The 22,696-nt window shown below is 36.5% G+C and overlaps 1 protein-coding gene across 1 annotated transcript; it reads left to right on the top strand.

Moving 5' to 3' along the window:
• Positions 1 to 204: 204 nt before the first annotated feature.
• Positions 205 to 21,897, top strand: LOC108740835 (ATP-binding cassette sub-family A member 2-like). The gene is made up of 21 exons (XM_025980659.1): positions 205 to 304; positions 2,075 to 2,255; positions 3,295 to 3,531; positions 4,725 to 4,789; positions 4,863 to 5,101; positions 7,563 to 7,623; positions 8,690 to 8,848; positions 8,906 to 9,112; positions 10,382 to 10,666; positions 10,725 to 10,897; positions 12,283 to 12,448; positions 13,432 to 13,643; positions 13,973 to 14,121; positions 14,185 to 14,240; positions 14,468 to 14,790; positions 16,181 to 16,396; positions 16,636 to 16,885; positions 17,386 to 17,508; positions 20,299 to 20,556; positions 21,380 to 21,693; positions 21,802 to 21,897. The coding sequence occupies exons 2-21, from the start codon at positions 2,080 to 2,082 to the stop codon at positions 21,895 to 21,897; spliced, it is 3,765 nt and encodes a 1,254-aa protein (XP_025836444.1). The 5' UTR covers positions 205 to 304; positions 2,075 to 2,079.
• Positions 21,898 to 22,696: the final 799 nt, after the last annotated feature.

The following is a 22,696-nucleotide window of genomic DNA, read 5'->3' as shown; positions in this document are numbered from 1 at the left end:
AAGAAGCAATCAATGCTGCGCTGAATAAGATCAATGCAGCGGAAGCAGGAGAAACTAGGCGAGGTGTTATACCTTATTTTAAAGTGTAGACTAATACATATGTATTTAATGTGTGTACGACTTTTGTTATCTATATATAAATAAATAAAGCACGAACTGAGTTTACTTTATAATTTTAATTCAACCTGTAGGCATTCCTATAATTATCACGGTCGCTATGAAAATTGTAATACATTTCCTGTCATATCTTTGAAAGGTGTTTTCATCTGTATTTAAAAATATAATTGGACGAGGTTATTATCAGGTATGATCTTCTCTAACCTTTAACTGTTTAATTAGTAGTTGCAATAGTTTCAATAATTCATTGTGTGGAAAGATTCATTCTTCATCTTCTTCACCTGAAGAAGCTACATTGTAGAGAAAGTGTTTTACAGTTTATGTATCAGTGGACAGACAATAAATTATTGAAACTGCAATTATTCTCTAAATCATTGTGGGTAGTTGTGACTACATTAAAAATTATAAAATTTGTTGACGGATCCTTCGTAGAAGCGATTTCTTCTTCATGCAACTCTCAAACGGGATGTTAAACAGATTCAGTGTACTCCTCCGCTAGGCCCAAATCATGACTACAGGTGCATGTAAACAGAGGACAGAACAACAATACACAGAACTTAAAATAGACACGCTTGTGCATTTACTTATTTCACATCACAGCGATAACTGTTCAGTGGTTGTAGCATCGAGCCTCTTATTGTGCACTTGGTTACCGTAGGAGAAATCTTGGTGAAAAGTAGTCAGCCAAAGGAATTTTCATATTTCGATCAAAAAAATGCTTCGAATCTCCTATAATGTTTGAAATTTTTTCAGTTAGGTAGGTGCATAGGTGTGTGTATGCGGTACACCATTGGCCACCAAACATCCCTTTGGAATACATGAGAATATACTAGAATTTTTTCGAGTGCTTTAGGTGGAATGTTCTAAAGTAATGTGGTCCGGATGAATCAAAGACGTTGTAGAATATTCGCCGACCATTAAATCTGAGGGGTGGTGATGGATTCTGACAGTATATAGGGTTTTTTTCGTATTTTCCGACTACCAACCTAAAAAATGTTTTGAATCTCGTTATTTATTCTGTGTAATCTGTCTTTGGGTTTGCGATTCCTCCACTAAACCCTCATTTCGAATAGGTGAGACTGTAAACCTAGGAAAGCGGGTTGGGTTATCATCAGCAGGGTTAGGAATAATTATTTAACTAAGCAGTTGCATCTGGAACAGGCAAAAATTTAAAATGTGTATTCGACGCTAATATGACACTTGATTATAAGAGTAATATATTGTAACGTTCGTGGGTTTAACAAATTAAATTTTAAGAAGAAAACTATTTATTTACACTAATTACTATTAAACTTAAAAACACTATTAAATTATTACTAAACTTCGGTAATTATTCTATTTATTTACACTACTGTTACTATTCACTGTTCTATTTATTTCANACAACAATGTGGTCGCTACAATATGTATAATTATAATCTCTTTATAGAAGTTTGTACAAATTTTCTTCCTGAGAATGTCAAATTTTCTTTAAAGTTTTTATGCTAAAATTCTGCTTGTCTGCATCTCTTTCTGTTACACGTTAACTGGTGTAATGTTATTCACTTTTCTTTGTGCCCGCTGCCATTCCTACCCGTCATCTCCTTTTTATGTTTACGATATTTCCTACAACGTCTGTCGTGGGTAAAAGTAGGCATTCTAGTAGTATAGCTATAGGGATACTGTGACACTTCGACGGCCTGTCCATTCTCAGTCCCTTACTATGGCCTCCTAAAACACCTTGGAGGTCATTCTTCAGCTGAAGAAGTTATTAAGAGCCTCTGGATTGTCCTCATAGTTGGCGGAGAGTCTGTATGTATGTGTGTGTGGGTGTGTGATGTGTTTGTTTGTGTGTGTGTGTATGTATGTGTGTTTGTGTCTATAGTCCAGTTAGTAATTTGGACAAGAAAGTAAATAAGTCAGTTTTATTGCCAACTATACCAATTTTGAACTAAAGTCGCGTTATTTTATATTTCAGAAGCGATGGGGCAATTTTTAGCCTTCTTCATTAGAAATTTACATATCATGAGACGCAGTATACCGTTGCTGTCTTTGTTCATTTTGATTTCGGCTTTCACTGTGTTTTCAACTCTACGATGGAATTTCGTGGTACGACAGATGAGAGTTCCTGGACCATGGATCCCAACTGAAGGCAACAGGTAAATCACTGGTGGCTTGTGACGAAATAGAGGTGTTCTTTACACTAATTGGGCGAGATACATCAGCGTTTCTATACTAGCAAATGGGGATGTAATGGGGAGCGGTGCGGCTTAATTAAGTGGCGCACAGAACTGTTTCTGAAATAGGGAGCAACCTTGCAGGAAGTGAAATTTTACTCACAGGAAAAACAATCAATCTTAGCGAAAAAACACTTAGCTCAAGTCAAACTACAATAATCAGGCAGTACAATAGTAATTAGACACAATACGTACCTCTATAAACACGGCCGCAATCTCAAAACTACATAAATTAATAAAATTTACTCCGCCGTAACAAAAACACCTATCCGAACCGAGCCAAACAAACGGGACATTGTAAAAAATGGCGGCGTGCTGGTTATTGACCTCCCGTGCTCTACCAATGACCGTCTCCCGGACTTCCCCTACATAATTGCTACAACACTGTTTAGTTTATTCGGTGTGGGGTGTGTGTGTTCGTAGGCCTTTTCTACGATGTATTTTCCCTTTTTCGTCATCCTCTCTTATTGTTGATTCATTGTAGTTGCTTGGTTGTTATCGCAACTCGCTATATTAATAACTCTGTTGCCAGTTCACGTCCAGGGCCGCTTCCGGTAGCGATTCCCTATTACACCTAGTTACGCCCTCCATAGTTTGCCACTTATTTCCAACACTCTGAGTGTACATGTACTAAAGTACTATGTTTATAATTAATTTTACTAATAGCTACTGTAAAAACGAACTGAATATATATATGATGTGACTGTGTGACGAAAAAAGTCAATTTGATTCATAATTTTATTAGCCGTTGGTGCTACCCTTTTACTAAATTTCAAAATATAATTTTTTGAAAGCTCTTTAGTAATAAGTAAGGTCACGTTTTTTCTAATTTTTTGTTCGTAATAAGAAATTAATTTCTAAAAATTAATACTACAAAAATTTCGATTTCAAGTGGTTATACATATGTGAAATTAAATTACATAATTACATCTGGAACGTTAATATTGCATTTCCATTTTAGTTTAGGTGCTGGTTTCCTACCTTTGGCTTGGTCACCGAAAAATCCAAATCTTGAAAAAATTATGAATTATGTTAACGCAGAAACTGGTTTAGAACTCGCTTCATTCCCAAATTCGAATGAATTAGTTAAATTCATAGGTAATCGAAGCGCGACTATGTTAAATGCTGCTGGAATACAATTCGATGATAATTTAGCAGGCGATGTAGCGTTAGGACCAGAGATTCACGTTCGTTTCAGGTAGCTGTATTTATTTATTTGTAGATATCTGGTTTGCGTTTTAATTATTTTATAGATAAATCATCGAAACCCGCAAGCCGATCCATCCGATCAACTAGAATGAGTCTAGGTCTACCTCTACTCCTCCTAACTCCCGTTTCCGCGTCTAATATGGCTTCGACTAGACCTTCATGCCTGAGAAGGTGTTGACTTCCATAGAGTCCTCTGTTCTCCTATTCTTTCTAATACCTCTTCATTTTTAACCTTTTATAACCACATTTCGAACGCTTCTAACCTTTTCTTTTCCGTAACGTCCAACATCCATGTTTCACACCCGTACAGCGCCGCGTTCCAAACATGCACATTTAACAACCTTTCTCGAATTTCTAAATTAACCGTTCTCGAGCATAGAAGTGAGTCGACCCTGCGCTATCCTCTGCTATATATCCCTTCTCTACTCCTACTCCTTCCGTCCTGACTTATCTGACTACCTAGATACCTAAAATCAGCCACTTCTTCGTCTCCTATCTTTATATTCGCTTTTTCCTTACTTTTTCTTCCCTTGACTACATCATGCTCAACAAATTACGCATTCTAGCTTATGCGACATAAATGAAGAAATGTCATTGAAAGAAAAATACCGAGCGGCATGGCCTAGAGGTCTAGACCATTGCTTAACATTCGGGAGGACGCCGGTTCGATTCCGGGTCCGTCTGCCTTGGTCCAAGTTTTTCTGTGGTTTCCTTGGATCACTTAGGCAAATGCTGGGGCAGTAATATTCCACATATAATCTTTCACTCTCTTCTGTCTTCATTTCATTTGTCTTATCTTCGTTACTCCAAACATGACCCACCCATTCCCACGATTCCTAAAAGGAGATTAAAGAGGCTCTACCCTTAGGTGAAGTCCAGAGGGACTGTCCGATTAGCAGCTTGATAGCCGGTAGAAATGAGGCACCCAAAGTATTTTTTTCTGCATCATATGTAAAAACCAGTTTTGCATTTCAGTATTCACCGGAAAACCAAAACAATGATTCTGGAAAATGCGCTGTGGTGTTGAAGTTTTAGCTGATAACATTGTGGACAGCATTTCTTTGTACTGTACTGCGTGGAGAGGTATTGTTCGGAGCTGATGTCATAGAAATGAGCCTTTATTCGTTTGGCCTTTTGTGTAATTTAAGATACTNTAAGAAGCATTTATATTTTTGTTCCTAGATTAATCAGACTCACCAAAGGTGCCCTACACAAGCTATACGGTGAAATAGACGATCCAGTCGATGGTATTACAAAAATCTTTTTACTTTTCTTTGGAAAATATATTTGGAATGCGTATTTAACAAAAATAAATTTCAGCTGGAAATTATGAAGAACGTTTTATGTACTTACAAGATAAGATTTCTAGAGCAATTTTACGTTTTCATGACGTTAAAGTTACCGATATACAGTTACGACAGTTACCAGAGCCATCTTACATCAAAGCATTTGGGGAGTTATCGATTATTCTTTATCCAATTTTATTTTGTGCTGCTGTAGTCGGTGTCTACATCGCGATCACACTTAGCATTATACGTGAGAGGAATCGTCAGATAAGGGTAAAACTGGTTTTATTTCAATTTGCTAATACAAGCACGAGGTCTGTTAAGAAAGTATCGCTAATTTTAAGTTTTTTTCAAAAACTACTTATTTACTCATGAATATCTATTTTGTCCCCCTGTACTAACGTTTTTTCCAATCCTCGAAGCACTTCAAAAAATCATTTTTTGTGATCTTGTTCAGCTCCTCCTTCGATGCCGTCTTCACCTCATCAATCGTACCGCAATATTGTCGTTTCATGGGCCTCTTCAGTTTTGGGAACAAGAAAAAGTCACAGGGCGCCAGATTTGGGGAATACGGTTGCTGCGGCATTACTTGTATGTATAGGGTTGTTCGGAAAGTCATTTCGTTTTTTTTGTGGAAATGAAAGACAGTTTTCGTATAATAAACAAATACTTTATTAAATTATATATTGACCGTTCTGGTCCAACACCTTTTGTCATCTTTCTGGTAGTAGCATAATTCCACGCTCATAAAATTTTTGGTCTTTGCTGGCAAAAAACTGATCGAGGAGGTTTTTGACCACCTCATTTGAGGTGAAGGTTTTACCGTCTAAAAAATTTTGGAGTGACCGGAACAAATAATAATCCGATGGTGCCAGGTCTGGAGAATATCGTGAGTGTAGCATTGTATCCCATTAGCCTTGCTATATGAGCTCTCAAAGCATATAAAAATTATACGGCTTAAATGTGAAGTTGGGTGCAAAAGAATACAATTAAATCCTCTGTCGGGAAAAAACGAAATGACTTTCCGAACAACCCAATATATTTTGGGACGTTACCATGGTACGAAAGCCAATTTTTGTTCTTCCACAAATCCGGGCGTTTCTGGTGGATTTTTTCGAATAAATTGCGCATAACATGCAGGTAATATTCCTTATTGACCATTCTACTCTGTGGCAAGTACTCATGATGCACCAAAACTGTGAGCAAAGCCTTCACAGTCGACGCAACTTGGCGCACTTTTCTCGGTGTTGGCTCGTGCGATAGCTTCCAATGTGAATGACTGAGCTTTGGTTTCTACGTCATAACCATAAACCCGTGATTGAAAATCGAATGGCAGGAGGCAATCGATATGTGTAGGTCCTCAGCAACTTCTCCAACGGTGATTCGACGAGTGACCAATACTATTTTCTTCACTTCGTCTGTAGTTGACGTGTTTGAGCGTCCGGCACTTTCTTCGTCGTTCACATCTTCTCGGCCCTCTGAGAATATTTTTGATCACCCATAGACGTTGCTTCGGTCAACATTCGGAATGCGTCCGCGCACTTAATTTTTGTTTTTCACACAAAATTTGATACAGATTCTTTGATCCATTTTTTGAAATGGGCAAAAATCGAAGACGAGGCAAAACACGTGCAAGCAAAGCAGCTGTCGAAAATTAAGTGAACATTCAACATGGCCGAAGTTGTCGGTATAATTGAGAGACATAAGTACCAACATAACGCCACAAAAAAAGCGAAAATCGAATATACGTAACCAGCGAAAAATCAAAATTCGCGATACTTTTTGAACATACCTCAAACACTATGTCTGATCAGTACTCTGGAAAAATTAAAGGAGAAGGTACGTGAAAAATAAATAGAATGGGTCGTTTTGCTGTGATGGGTCGGCATCCAGTGATATACATAAACATGAGAGTAATGACCTTACCGGAAGTCCCAACTGGCGCCTATTCGTATGTTGCTGCCATTGCATCGTTCGTATATGACCGCCATGACATCATGTCCGCATATTCTGCGTACAGATACATTGCTTTTTCATTGATATTCTTACACTCAACTTATTTTTATATTTTGTGCTTATAGCGCTAACCATTGCCAATTAACCTGTTTGTGTGCCAGCTGTTACGAAGGTCACGAGTTATTTCGTCAGTTGACGCATGCGATAACGACGAGCGATCAGATGACGCGGCTGCCAAAGTGGCAACTATTCTAACTCATTGACGGCACGTTAACGGGGGGGGGGGTAATATTTGTGTATACTTGTTACACCCATTACGTTGCGACGCTATCACGAGATGCACTCTACACTGCCTCCAGATGTTACCTTTAAGGTATTTCGGAATACTGATCAGACATAGTATATAAAGAACAATTGTTCATTCAGAGAAAAACGACTAACTAACAATAAGTGCGACCACTGAAGTCCAAATGATTGTTACTTGACATAACAGACAACCTAAGAATCGATTTTATTTTTCAGTTTTGTTGCTTGAACAGAAAAAAAGAACACCTTTGCCGACCTTGCTAATTTTTTTTTTCAGATTAAATCATTGGTGCCAATACTACAACTGCTCTGTACATGTTTAATATTACAAATATTTAATATTTTCGCATTTTTGTATTTACAATAAAATTTATTTTTAATGGAGAACTACCTTACAATACCTTCTGTGATATATGCCAATTAGTTTACTCTTCCATTATTATTTGAACATTATAATTTTTATTGATTTCAGGAATCATTGGAAATGTCAGGGGTTTCTTTGGTTATGTTATGGGGCGCATGGTTATTCACTGGTACAGTAATGGTTTTCTTTTTTGCACTAGTTGTTACCTTGCTGGTTTATTTTATACCAGCAGTGGAGGGACCTTACCTTATTAATAATACTTCCATTTCTGTTATATTGTTTTTAAATTTATTATTCGGTGCAGCTATTTCGTCAGTTGCTATACTAACTAGTACAATCATTAAGAAAGGTAAAATGTAATTATTCTAAAATAACTTAATTTTTTATTGTTTCTGTAACTTTTCAATACTTCAATTTAGCGTTAGTAATAAAACACTATTTATTGTACTTGTATGCAGGGGAAGAAAAAGTAGGAAAGGGGTGAATATAAAGCTAGGAGATAAAAAATTAGATGAAGTAGGTGACTTTAGGTGTTTAGGAAGTCAGATATGTCAGGACGGAAGGAGTAGTAGGGATACAAAGCAGAGCATAGCGCAGAGTTCGAATCGCCTTCAATAAAAATAAGTCAATTCTATGCTCGCGTACGCTTAATTTAGAAATTCGAAACAGATTGTTAAACGTGTATGTTTGGACCGCGGCGTTGTACGGGTGCGAAACATGGACTGTGGGCGCGGCGGAAGAGAAAAGGTTAGAAGCCTTCGAATTGTGGTGTTACGGGAGAATGATGAGGATACCGTGGATAGAAAAGGTTAAAAATGAAGAGGTATTGGAAAGAATAGGAGAACAGAGGACTCTATGGAAGTTAATAAAAAATAGGCGAGATATTTCGTAGGACACCTTCTCAGGCATGAAGGTCTAGTCAGAGACATATTAGAGGTAAAAACGGGAATTAGAAGGGGTAGATGTAGGCCTAGATTAGATTACTGTTCGTAAATAGTTAAGGAAAATGCTCCAATAAAGACGAAACTAGTCGAACAAACAATAAATAGTGTTTTATTTCTATTACAAAGTATCCAAGACTTCTATCAATTATATTCTAAAATATTAACTACCTATGGGTACAGGACACTAAAGGTCCTAGGCAATGACAACGACCAATATTAATTATTGTTTATTATTAATTGGTATATATATAATTTTTCTCAGTAATGGACGTCTTTGATTTTCTATTGCAGAGGAATATTGTGCTATCTTTACAATTTTCTTATTAATTTTGAGCGTAATGCCTGTTCTGACAGTTAATGGCCCTACCATAAAGACATTCATCTTCTGTCCCACGACTGCATACATAATAGGTCTATACAATATATTTCTCAAAGAAAATTATATGTCAGGTAAATTAGAAATATTTAACAATCTTTCAAACGATCTGTAACTTTGGTAAATTGCAGGTTATAGTTGGAATAATTTGAATCAAGTTGCCACCTATTTTCTTAATGTACCCCTTTCGATGGTATTTGTCGCATTGTTCATAGAAACAATTGGTTATTTAATTATTGCAGTATATTTGGATGCGGTGATGGTGTATACTGTTGGTTATCCGAAACCGTGGAATTTTTTTTGCAAATGGAACTTTTGGAGGAAACAGAATCAATTAAGTATGCAAAGTTTTTAACAGACTAAACGTAATATCAGAATATTGCTACACTTAGGGTAATTCAAAAATGTTCGAGAAGATCAACAAGGAAATTGACTTGCCAAACTGAATCCACCGCGTAGCTCACCCTACGTGGCAGGCACGTGACCAAACAGAGCAAAAAGTTCATGGAGGTCAGTATTCTGTTGGAACCGTCAGACGCGGATCGCAATTTCGATCTCATTTGGGTATCGTAAACAGTTTCGACAGAACACAGAAGAAAAAAAAAACAAACAACTTTTGGGTGCTTCATTCCCACCAGCCAGTAATGCTGGTGGACGGACAGTCTCTCCGGACTACGCCAGAAGGTAGGGCGGAAGGCCCTCTTCAGTCTGCTTTCAGGAATCGTGGGAATGGGTGGGTGGTGGTTCGGGTGAGAAAGTTGGGACGGACGAAATGAAGACAAAAGAGAATGAAAGATTATCTGTGGAATATTACTGCCCCAGCATTTGCCTAAGTGATCCAAGGAGACCAAAAAAAAACTTGGACCAAGGCAGACGGACCCGGAATCGAACCGGCGTCCTCCCGAATGCTAAGCAATGATCTAAACCTCTAGGCCATGCCGCTCGGTTAGAACACAGACAAGTCGGTATCCTTATGGATGTTTTTGAACATTCTAATGGTAATATACTATAGATGGCGTTTACCAGACTGTTTGTAGTAATACATAAAACGCTATATTGAAAAAGCAGGTAGAGTCGGCCTGTGTTCTGCCAAAACTGTTTACAACTCGCTCAGTGAGTCAAATGAGATCGAAATCACAATCTGGGACTACTGACTACCTTTAGCCTTATTAGATCTAATCAGCGCATCGTATATAGTTTCGATATTCGACATTGGCCTTGTTGGCCTTTTTTGCAACGTGCTGATTAAATCCAATGAGATCGAAATCGCGATCTGCGTCTAGTTTGGACGGAATACCTACTGACTACCATGAACTCTTTAACTAGATCGCTACTTCAAGAGGATTACATTCAAATAATTTTGAAAAGTTAATGGTGGAACCCACCTTGGGCTCATTAACAAAATCTCATTTGAATATATTTCTGCGAGACGCGATATATCATTATTTGCTTCCCAGAATTTCTGTATTGTAGAGATATGAACTTGTTATAGAAGATAACAGCACGTTTCTCTTATTATATGTATAACGCACCTAAATGTGATTGTCTCATTCTTGATCACGCATTCACTATCATGATATTTATCCAGATTGTTACTTACTTCCTAGATTCGGAAGATGAATACGAACTTCGACAGAAAAACCCGTTGCCAACAGGTAAATCATTCCAACCCGATCCAAAACTTCCTGTCGCTATACGAGCAGTGGGTCTGACCAAAGAATTCAACAAAAAAGTAGTCGTTGATAATGTTACGTTTAATATTTACGAAAACCAAATAAGTGTCTTGATCGGTCACAACGGCGCTGGAAAGTCAACTACTGTTAATATGATAACAGGGGTGCTGCCACCAACATCTGGAACTGCTGTTATTAATGGTCACGATATACGATATGGTAATATAATAAATTGACACATGCTTGAACAAGTTGTGAATTATCAAATTTGTTATAGAGAAGAAAAGGGCAAGGAGTAGCATGGGATTCTGCCCCCAACAGAATCTGTTTTTCGAGGAATTGACTGTATCCGAACAGTTATCGTTTTTTGCTAGAGTTAGAGGATCCAAGTTTTCAGAAGCACGCAAGGAAATTCAGTATCTGTGCAGCGCAGCTCAATTAAATAAAGCGGTGAGTATAATTTCAAATTGTAACGTGCGAGGGAAACTTGTGACATGCTTCATTCTAATTTTTGAAGTGTATTTGTCAGAAAATTTCAAAGGATGATTGGCAAGTAGATCATTTAACGAAACTCGGTCGTTTTCAAAACAACTGAGTAAAGTAGTTGAATGTCACATAGTAAATCAATTGGTTGCCTTCAAATTTCATGAAATCAAGCAGATCAATTGTAAACTATGCATAAAGCTTCATACTTAAAGGGTAAGGCGAAACCCTTGAATGTCGACCCCGACCATCCTTTCAACTGGGCGTCAATCTACATATGGTTTCCTCAGATAAAATAAGTATTATTTAGGTGCTTGTTATAATATATATTATATTAAGAAACATCTTCCAAATGTACATCGTACAAGGTTGATAGGATACCTTCATTACAATGTATGGATAATTTTAAGGAGGACCTTCGTTCTGTTATACTTTCCGCCACTGCACTGGCAATATACATGCAACCTGGAATATTTCTTTAGAGAGAGAGATGTTTAAAAAGATCATCGGATTTTGTTGTCAAATCTGTAGTAGGGGACTGGTTTGGTGGGATAAAAACTAAACTCTTGCGCGTTTCATTCCCACCAGCTACTAATGCTGGTGGGCGGGCACTCCCTCCGAGCTGCGCCGGAAGATAGAACGGAAGGCCCTCTTCAGCCTTCTTTCAGGAATCGTGGGAACGGCGGATGGTGATTTGGGTGAGAAAGATGAGACGGACGAAATGAAGACAGAAGAGAATGAAAGATTATCTATGGAATATTACTGCTCCAGCATTTGCCTAAATGATCCAAGGAAACCACAGAAAACTTAGACCAAGGCAGACGGACACGGATTCGAACCGGCGTTCTCCCGAATGCTAAGCAATATATTAAACCTCTGGGCCATGGTGGGATAATGCGGATTGGCTTTTATATGTTTTTTTCCTAGTACCCTGGATCAAGTTTTTTTGTTAAGTACCTACCCTTCCATCACTCAGACAAATTCTGGCGTAGTAACAGTAATGAACAGATGTTCCTCACTTCTGTTCTATTTTCACGTACCCCAACCACCACCCTCCCATTCCCACTATTCCTAAGAGAAGGCTGAGGAGGGTCTTCTGCTTTACCCTTAGACAAAGCTCGGAGGGATTACTCACCAACTAGCATTAGTAGCTAATGAGAACGAAACACCAAAAGATTTTTAATTTTTTGTTTTGTTACCCTTTCTTGAGTATGAAGAGTTAATAAAAAATAGACAACTTGAAATCCCAAAAAAAGTTAATTAAACAGTAATTTTTTGTATTTTACTTTTGGTCGTTTTTATAAGTAAGTTTGTCTTAATTTATGTTAACAAGAACAATTTCTTGTTTGCAGCTGCACAGCTCAGTCAAACATTTATCAGGTGGAAGTAAACGAAAACTAGGCGTATTGACAGCATTGTGTGGCAATACCAAGCTTATCATTTTAGATGAACCAACATCAGGAGTGGATCCTATAAACAGAAAGAGTATGTGGGGAATACTCAGGGCTTTAAAACAAGGTAGGTGTAAACATATTCGGTTACAGTTGATATAAATGACTCGATCGCTTGAGCTGTCAACGCACCGATTTGAGTTTGTTTGGTAACAGCCCCTAGAACAGAGCCGGACAAACTCCGCTCCTAGTACTCCTAAGGGCTCCTACGAGAGCAAGTGAGGGAGAAATACAAATCTACGGTTGACCCTTTTTCTCGTGACCCAAAAGGGACCGGTATAGTGTCACAGATATAGTGTCAAACGATACCTATCTCTCTTTCTCCATAACCATAACCAGAAGACTTGGTTACAGAGGAAAAGGGACACGTATCGCTCGTTTCTATACCTGTCTCTGTTGCATACAAAGTAATGCTCCTAAGAAGTCAAAGATTGGCCGGCTCTACCTTACAAACGCACATTTCACAGAATGAGGCAACTGTTTTACGGTATGATGGGGTGCTCTGTACTATCAACAACGGTACCATCAATCCTGCGCGCTGATAATAACGGCTACTCCTACCCATCGCGATACGAATAACACTTTCAGTATCTGCCACTAAATAACGTCACAACTGATTAAGATTCTATGTCCCAAGACAACGCTATAATACACCTAAAATAGTGCCATTATACGCATGCAACTGCAACAAAGGTCATCGACATGATACTGTATCCCGCTTGCTTAACTACTTTTGCCTATTCTTTCAAATATGATTTTCTCTAAAGTAGCGTGAACTTTCTGATTTCTAAATATTTATTTAATTTTCTTGTTTTCTATTAGTGCCTTGTCACTTTCTGCAAACTCCGCACTTATTTCAGAAACACTCCGTATTCAAACAAATATTTAAAATATTCAAGTTCGGTCAGAAATTTATGAATTGAGTTGGTGTAATTTCACTGGTAATTAAAGGTAATAACGTCGCAACTGATTCACATTCTTTGTTCCATAAAATAGTGCCATTATATGCATGCTACAAACCTGTAGCAAACGTTACTATTTCTGCTATAGATCGAACAATTCTTCTTATAACTCATCACATGGACGAAGCGGATTCTTTAGGCGATCGAATTATACTTTTGAATGGGGGAAGACTACAAACTATTGGTTCAGGCAGCTTTCTCAAGAAGGAATATGAAATCGGTTATCGAATTGCTATTGAGAAGGGTCCAGATTGCGACGAAGGAGCGGTAACAAGTTTCATGAAGGCACGAGGTGGTCAAGTAATAAATAATTAATACTATTACTTAATTATTATTAACTATATAGCAGTACTGGCTCGCCGCAACGGTGGTACGAAAATTTTGAGAATGACAAGAGATACATTGTCTTAACATCAGTCAACTCAGTTGTAATGTCACTACTGCCGAAATAAATCTCATTCAAGTTGTGATCCATTCTTTTGCCCAATTTATTTGTGTACTTTTTTGTAAAATTGATATTACTTCCTTATTCACAAAAATTTAAAACGAGTACCAATTTGCGATATAGCATCAAATTGTAATAACGTTCAACAAATCTTTAATTTAACATTTTGTACATATTTTGTTAGCTTCATCGTATTTCTGGAAACGATTTGGTTTATGAGGTTCCAATGTCTAATATAACCGATGCAGTACAAAGCCTTGAAAGCTTTCAGGAACCGCTTCATGTTAGCAGTTTTGGAGTGTCAAGGACACCTCTAGATGAAATTTTCATTGAGTAAGGGTGAAAATATATCATGCAATATGTATGTTCTAATAATGGTGTCTATATTCATTTCAGATACGTAGTCGAAAAACATGACGAAAAAGCTACTGTAATAAATACTTCTCAATTGGGTAAGTACGGAATTTTTGTAGAACATTCTAGCATAAAAACCAGAAATTAATTTCAGCATGAAGTCCGTTTTTTTCACTAATTTAATCCAGATGTTATATCAGAGCCAAGGTAAAGTCATTCCTTATCTGGGCTCTGATTTAACATTTTAGTAGGCAATTTAAATATTATTATTCTAAAATTTTTTCGTTTATATCTTACATAGTATTGTATCCTTTATTTATTTTAGAAATGTCAAAACCAAGTTTGCGAAGACAATTTACTGCACTTATGTATAAAAAAATTATATGCAGCCTAAGGGATCGCTATGCATTTCTTCAAATTGCCATAGTGTTCATTCTTTACCTTGTGCCTATAATTTTTTCAACAGTTAATAAGGCTTTAACCTCAGACATGCTGAAGATGTCCTTAGCTGATTACTATGACGTAATTGCATTAACAGAAGGTAGCGATAATGCGTACTGGCCGGCGTACAAAGAAATTGTTGAGGAACATGGAGGGGTTGTCGAGGTTGTGAAAGGAAAGACTTTTATCCAAGAAGCATTTAATAAAGTAAGCTATGGTATTATATGATTGGTGATTTTTCCACAGAAATCTCAACAGTAAAATTGCTAGGGGGTAGATCTCTTATTCCGAAGTGCGCGGGTTGGAATCCCGCGATGTTGTCTGACTTTTTTGTCTGTTTTGAGCAAAGCTCAAGTGCTATTCTTCATATGAAAACTTTTTAAGTTTTTAGTCACTAATTTATCGAGTGTACTGGGCGTGGATAGTTTTTTTGAGCTTGTTTGTTCTCATCAGCACGTCTCGATAAGTAAGTGACCAAATCGAAGAGGTTCTATATAAACAAATTAATTTGCTATCTGCTTACAGGCGGCATATCGTCACTTAAATGCTACTATTTACTTCAGTTGTTTCTTCGCGGGGTATACGTTCCATAAATATGCCGCAAATACAGAAACCGTGGATATGGAATGGTAATTAGTATGGCATCATAGGGGATACGTCCAAAAGTTCCAAAATAAAACCAATATGTATCAAAATTAAATCAATGTATTGATAAATTCGCAATTAAAATTAATCGTTGTAATCAGCATTAGGCAAGAGTATACGAAATTTTTTTTGTTTTGAATTTTCAAATTGGTCCACTCGGTTGCCACGTTGAAAACTAACTCCGAATCTTTTTCTACTTGATTAGATTTTTTATAAAAGCCGCTTCTGCACGTACCAACCGTACATACTCAAAAGATGCTGATACATGAAGGGGATTCAATAGTACTCGCGCCGTAGAGCAAAAACATGCTTATCGGTTATGGATATCGTGAGTTTAATATTTGGAGCAGAGGTTTGAAATTTTGTAGTGGGATAGATAAAGATTTGTTGTAAAGTTTGTCGAAGGCCATTTTTATTTTTTTTTAATTTCTATTGAAAATACGTTTCCTACAAGAAACACCAACTTTAAGCACTTGTAAAAGCTTTTAATGACCATATTATTGAAAACCAACAACGTCCCGAGTTAGTGTGAACCTTTGTCTGTTATCATACAAAAAATTAGATATTTATCTCTCAGCGTTAAATCACAATGTTTAGAATAGAAAACCATATTTTCGAAAAAATTCATACTAGGCACAAGTGGTCTATTGCGGTCAAACCCTTTAATAAATGACACCGAATCTTTTCTGTTCACCGATTGCAACTGCGATAATGAAAACGCGAATAAGGAAACCGTAAATAAGGAACCTTTACTGTACTGTCTTTCTATATACTCCAAATGGTTACCTAATTCTAGTAAGTTGATAGTTTTTAAAGAAATAATAACAACGATAATAATAATTATCACTTACTAAAGACATTATCAGTTTAAATAATTAATAGTATCTAACATTCCACAAAAGAAACTTTATCATAAAAGTCAACATTTTCATTCCAAGTATTGTATTTTTAGGCGTTGCAAGACTTTAATTTCTACCAAAACCGGTACGTTATAGGCGCATCATTTGGACCATCGATCGTTGCTTACTATAACAGATTCGAAGATCACTCGATGCCATTGTCATATTCAGTTGTAGTTAATGCAATTTTAAGAAAAGAAATGGGAAAACAATACAAAATTCACATCTACACTTATCCAGAACCAGTTGGTGTGTCAAACGTTGACGACGTAAGTTTATCAAAAATAATATGAGCCTAAATCCACCCTGAAAATCAATTATAAATACTGGTAAAAGAAGTTTTGAAAACAAATGAGTAATTTTGGAGATTACCTTTTACATCCAACTTTACCCCATTGTAATACTGATTATTTTAATAACAGACCTGTATTTCGTAGATCCAATATTAATTTAGTTACAACCTTATCACTCAGTAAATTTCTGTCATTGTTACGCACTATTTTTCTAGTTAGTGATACAATGCATATGTTGCCTATCATTTGGATTCGGTATTGCTGGAGCAATACCACTGTTATTCTATTCAGATGAAAGAAAGAACAAATCCTTGCATCTACAAATAATTTCAGGGGCAAACGTAGCACTTTACTGGTTGACTGCTTTACTTTGGGAAATGCTAGTGATGACAATATGTGCGTTGATTGTTGCCACTATATCGCGTGCAATGGATCTAAAAGGACTTGAAAAGTATGAAGGTTTTAGTAAGTATTTTTGTATTTATCTTAAATGGTTGTTGAAATTATGTCATTCATGTGAGCTTGTCATGACTTACAAAGAAAACAGTGTCGATAGCTTGTTAGAGTTATGAAAATTCGGCTCAATTTGAAGGGTAAGTTGCTTCAAGTAGTTTAATGTATCCCAGCATACTGGCCAGTGCTGATGACGTCATGAATCGACGCCATATTGTACTGGCGTGCCACTATATTGTACTGGTGAGACAAGTGTGATGGAGCAGTAGATCAAACGCGCGTGTATTTTTTATTATAAGGAACTTTAATAATTTTTGGAGTAAAATTGTCGTAAACGAGTACTCAATATGGCGTCAGTATATTTCGGAACGAATCAACAGAATGGCGTCGATTCATGACGTCATCAGTATTGACTTGTTACTATACCCCTATCGAAGGTAAGTTATTAAAGCGCAACATTCCCTCTCGGGTGAGAAATCGCATTTAAACTACTTAGAGATTATTCATTTTAGACAGAGGGTTCGTGATGTTTTTCGTTGGTGGATTTCATATTACATGCTTCATTTTTCTCATGTCTCACATAGGATGGTCAGCAGAATACATGGTTTCTACATTTATGGTAGTACTAATAGGACGTAAGTATACAAAAAGGTAGTAAGGGCATTACTCGTAGGGACTGGCAGAAATGTTTCGTTGCTGAGATTTTTTTTAAGTGATAACAACGACGCTGTGATAATTACAATGCGGTCATCTTGAATTCGCGAGTTCTTATAAAACGATTTTTACGTACATTTTCATTTTCCTTTTCAATTACGTGATATTTGTTGTTTATTGTGTGACACAATATTCTAAATTTAAAGTTGTAGTTATAAAAGGCTTGCGTTATTGTTTACCTTTAAGACACTACCTACAGGGATTTTCTGAAATAAATGCGAACATTGCGAGGATGTTTAGGAATCGCATGGTGAGTATAGCAGCATGGCTAAGAAAGAAAAAAAAAATAAGAAAACCACAAGTTACCATCCAAAATGTCATATGAATTGACTAAAAGTTTAAAAGTTGAATCGTTAAAAAAGCAAATTATTACATGTAGGCTAACTGTAATAGAAATATCTTAAATCACAATTAAAATTAATTTACCAGATAACAACAAAATGAGGACAAAAAAATACTGGATCATGTCGAAGGCTTGTTGATCAATATCTTACCAACAACACATCTTTTCTTATCAACAATACCAGACCTTCTGGAATTCTTGTGGTATTTGAATTTAAATTTTTCGCGTAAAGTTCTTACTTTCAGTTTTCAAGTGGATAGGTCATCGACATGATCGTGTATCCCGCCTACTTAACTACTCTTGCCTGTTCTTCTCAAATGTAGCGCGCATTTTCCAATCTCTAAACATTTATTTAATTTTCTTGTATATTAGTGCCTTCTCACCTTCTACAAACTCCGCACTTATTTCAGAAACACTCCGTATGTAATAAAATAATTCAAAATATCCAAATCAGAAATTTATAAATTGGGTTGCTGTAAATTCCGTCGAAAATGCTGTGAGAAGGGGTCATCCCATCCGGAGGATTTATATCATTTACAAGGCGTGTCAGTTTCGCTAGCCTTTCGTAATTATGTATAAAATTATTAAAAAAAAAAAACGAATGACAACAAAATTTTTCATTCAAGTNAGAAAGGGTGGTGGAGAACACCTTCTGATTCATGGAGGGCTAGTTATAAACATATTAAAAGCAAGCAGGAACAATGGACGATAGAGAAAGACTTACATTAGATTTCACTATTCTTAAACAGTTAAGGATGAGGGGAGTATCAGTTTTTCGGAAGAAATTCGCATGTGGAATGATGACGCTATGATGATGTATTTCACATATATGCTTTACGCTGTTTTCTTTAGTCATTCGGCTCTTCTGTCTTGAATGTTTGTCGACCCCTGGTGAAGACTGCTTTCGACGCTGCTCCAATTTCAGCACCAGTTGCGTGACGCATCAAACGAAAATCCTCAATCATTCTAAACGGATTACTTACGGCTAATAAATAGCCTGAAGACGATATCTCGCATTAAAGAAGATTCCATTAAATTATTCTAGGTGCATAAAACATGCTAAAAAGGGAACCATGCATAGCTGGCATATTATGTCTTATAAATTATCCAGGCGTTTAAAAAGGTCGACTAGTGTCGACAATCGGATTACTACTTCATCATTCTTTCCGCTATTAAAAACTCGGTGCTTTATTGACTTAGCAGCTGCTACGTCAGTTTTAATTACAAAACTCTACTCGACCGTTGCTCCAGTGAGGAGAAACAGTAAACGTGAGAATTAAAATTACAGAGCGCAGTTTGATTTATTTAAACGCTTTGTTAATGCATCGAGTCTAATGGTCCTCTCTTTTCTTTTTCGTACGAAAAAGATCGTGCAAGATAAGAATAAGACTCCCTGATCCTGGCGTCTCATCTAAACTAATTAGGATCGAGGTCGTTTCTCTGCGACAAAAGTTATTTAGCTGTTGGAACAGTTTATAGTTTTCTCCGTATAAAACCTGTCTTCTGTCTGCACTAGTTGAGATACTTAGTGAATTTGAAGGGATTCCCTTAAAACAATGTTGAATACTTAATGTTTAGATACGTAGAAGAATCCTCAGAGGTTTTACGGATTTTCTCGTTGGCAGAAAAAGGCAGATCAGTATACGTATACATATAGTACCTATACATATAAAATGAGTTTTGGTTGGGAATGCAATGATAATTTTTCCTTTCTGATCAAAAATTCAGGGACTTTCAACATTACTCATAGACTAACAATATGTTAAATTTGTGAAAAAAAATTTTGAGACCAAAAAGTAATACAAAACGAAGTATGTACTGGGACACATAGTAGAAATGAAATTTCAACCGACAAGTGGAAAAACGAATGACAACAAAATTTTTCATTCAAGTTTTACGGGCAGATTGTTAATGTACTTGTCCAATTTAAACACCTGCCCATAAAACTTGATGTAAAAATTTTGTTGCGATTCTTTTTTTCACTTGTCCGTTGTCATTCGTTTTTACACTTGTTCGTTGAAGTTTCACTTCCACTATGTGTCCCAGCACAAATTTCGTTTTCACAGATTTACTGCAAATTATGATTTGGTTTTTACACAGACAGCAAATAGAGGTAATGATGCCCAGTGACGTGGAGAGTAGAGGTAAGAAAACAACTACTGAGCACAGAACACGCCGCCGGGACTCTAGCGGACTCCCTGCTCTCCGCGCGGCTGCGCATTATATCCATCTAATACAGCCGTTGCCCTCTCTCAGCTACCGCCATCTTTCTCGCCTGCTACCACGCGATATATAGAAGTTTCATTTCAAAAATATATCCTTTGTGAGCACACTGCTGTGCAAAAGAACATAATTAATTTATTTTTAGTTGGATTTTTTAATTGGGGATTTGATTCACTGTTACAACCAGATACTGCAGTAACAAATCCGGACCCTATCGTTCGTTTTGTGTACCGACTACTATTAAGTTTACCAATGTATAACATGATTGAGTCTTATATGCGTATGCTGAGAAAAAAACAACTTATTAAGGTTTGCTTAACAGTAGGAGATTGTGAGGGCGGTTGGACTAAGGAGTGTGCCATGAGACCATGTGGAATGCCTTTATTTCGTAAGGATTGCTGCAGTAAGTAGGACAGTTACCGTTAAAATTTAGAAATTGCAAGAAAATAAAGCGAAAAATGACTACAAAATAAGTATGCAAGTCACAAACATGCAGCAATTAAAGGCGTGCATACAAAAATTGTTTATAAATTCGTCTATAACGGGAACGCGTTTACCATGGATATTACACAATGTGGTGATGGAGTAAACAATAGCTTTCACACTCGGAAAAATTTGTAACTAAGGAGATTTTAGTGAGAAATATCCTCCAAGTATGCTATAATAACGTACTGAAAAGTCTACCGCAAAGATGAAAGTATCATTTTCTGCACTTACTAATAGGTGCATGTTTTTAAAAAAAATTGCATACTTTAATTATTTAGTGAATATATAGCGGAAGATCAATATGTTTGGAAGAAATAGAAGAATGCGGGTTTACGGGTAAGAACAGAGAAAACGATAGAGAAAGGAAAGAGCCTGTACATAGGATTTGTAGATTTAGAAAAAGCTTCTGACAAGGTGTTAAATATATATAAAAATGTAGGATATAGAAGAGTGGTCCTTAGTTTGTATAAAGACCAACAGGCAGTTATAGAATTGGAGCAGCAACGCAGAGAAGTAAATATTAGGAAGGGAGTTAGAGTGTGCATTCTTTCCATCTTTGCGCAGATTTCTTCAAGGTCACAATTCTAACAAATTGAAAGGGACTGTAACTTCTGCATGTTTGTGTTTTGTAATTAGCTACTGCTCGCAATAAATATTAATAAGAGATTGTCAGATTCGCCCTGATTTCTTAGCCTTTTACCGTAAATTTAGTATGCAAAATATAAATGGTTAATTTTTAGATTTCACAATGAACTATTTCGAATGGGATCATCCTGGAATCGGAGGACCAATCGCATATGCCGTTTGTGTTGCAATTTTTTACCTTTTCTTAACCATTTTAATTGATTCGAGTGTTTTGAAATATTTCCTGCGAACGGAACGTGCATACGTTAGACCTCATCGTATAGACGATGAAGATATCCTAGAGGAGAAAAGGAAAATGAAAAGTTTATCTAGGTCTGAAATTCAAGAAAACTATCAAATAGCTCTTGCTAACGTCTCGAAGGTGTTCTGTAAAATGGGAAACTTTTGTCGGTGTAAACTTTGCAGACAGGTTCGAAAAAACTACCTGATTTTTATAGTTTCCCAGGTTTTACCTGATATATTTTTAATTTAAGTTAGATGCCTGACCGCTACTTTTAAATTATATAGTTTTTTCCAGGGTGGCGGTCAAATAATTAAACAACTTTATGTTTTAATTTGTCAACATCTAAAGCAGAACCGGGCAAATTTTAACTTCGTGGGAGCCGCTAGCTGAGGTTAGTTTAAGTCACCCCATACCCTTCAATGAGTACGAGAGAGNACAAATTCCAAAAATTAGTAAAGATTGAAATACTATCAGTCCTATTAATAAAAAAAATTAACAGCTGTTTATTAATGAAAACAAGATTTCTTTTAATGTGACTTGCAACATTGCACCCAATCAGCTTCGTATGCAATAGGTATAAACAAAAGTTTGAAATACATTTTCTTTGCACTGATACACTGCATATTACATTCAACGTTTTCCATTCATCAAGTTATTTTATAGGTACTGCAGGTTCCCATGTTAACCGTGGCGTCGATGCAAGGAGTATGGCAGTGAATTGTACAAGATCATTAATTTAAGGATATACATGCGCACATATGTAAAACTGACGTTCATTTCTACACTGGTGTGACTAATTCAGAGCCAATAAGGGATATTCTGCTATATGAAATTATCAAAAGTGTGACGACATCATCGTTAGAAAAATATAACATAGCATACACTGAATGGTACAAATATCAGTAAATAGTAAAGTGATATAAATCCAATAAATCCAAAATTTAATGTCCTTGAATAACGTTTAGCGTTGTTCAGGAGACTTTAAGAGTTCAGTGAGTAAGGACAATTGAGAACCAATTACGGATAATCTACCTCATTAAATCATCAAAGGTGTGGTATCACCGTTGGAAAAGGATGGACTAATTGGTACAAATATTGATAAACAGTAAAGTGATATAAATTCAATGAATGAGAAATTAACGCTCTTGAAAGATGCTGCTTTGTTCAAGAGATTTTAAGAGTTCGGTTA

Source organism: Agrilus planipennis, unplaced genomic scaffold (genome assembly GCF_000699045.2).
Source record: "Agrilus planipennis isolate EAB-ADULT unplaced genomic scaffold, Apla_2.0 scaffold3, whole genome shotgun sequence".
In the NCBI taxonomy this organism is placed as follows: Eukaryota; Metazoa; Arthropoda; class Insecta; order Coleoptera; family Buprestidae; genus Agrilus; species Agrilus planipennis.
Note: the sequence above shows the minus strand (reverse complement) of the source record. Positions and strands in the feature narration are given on the sequence as shown.

Excerpts from the sequence above, each read along its gene's own strand:
- LOC108740835 (XM_025980659.1), top strand. The coding sequence starts at position 2,080 with ATGGGGCAATTTTTAGCCTTCTTCATTAGAAATTTACATATCATGAGA. Across the intron at positions 14,241-14,467 it reads AATAAATACTTCTCAATTGG|AAATGTCAAAACCAAGTTTG; the intron begins GTAAGTACGGAA and ends TATTTATTTTAG. Across the intron at positions 16,397-16,635 it reads GTGTGTCAAACGTTGACGAC|TTAGTGATACAATGCATATG; the intron begins GTAAGTTTATCA and ends CTATTTTTCTAG.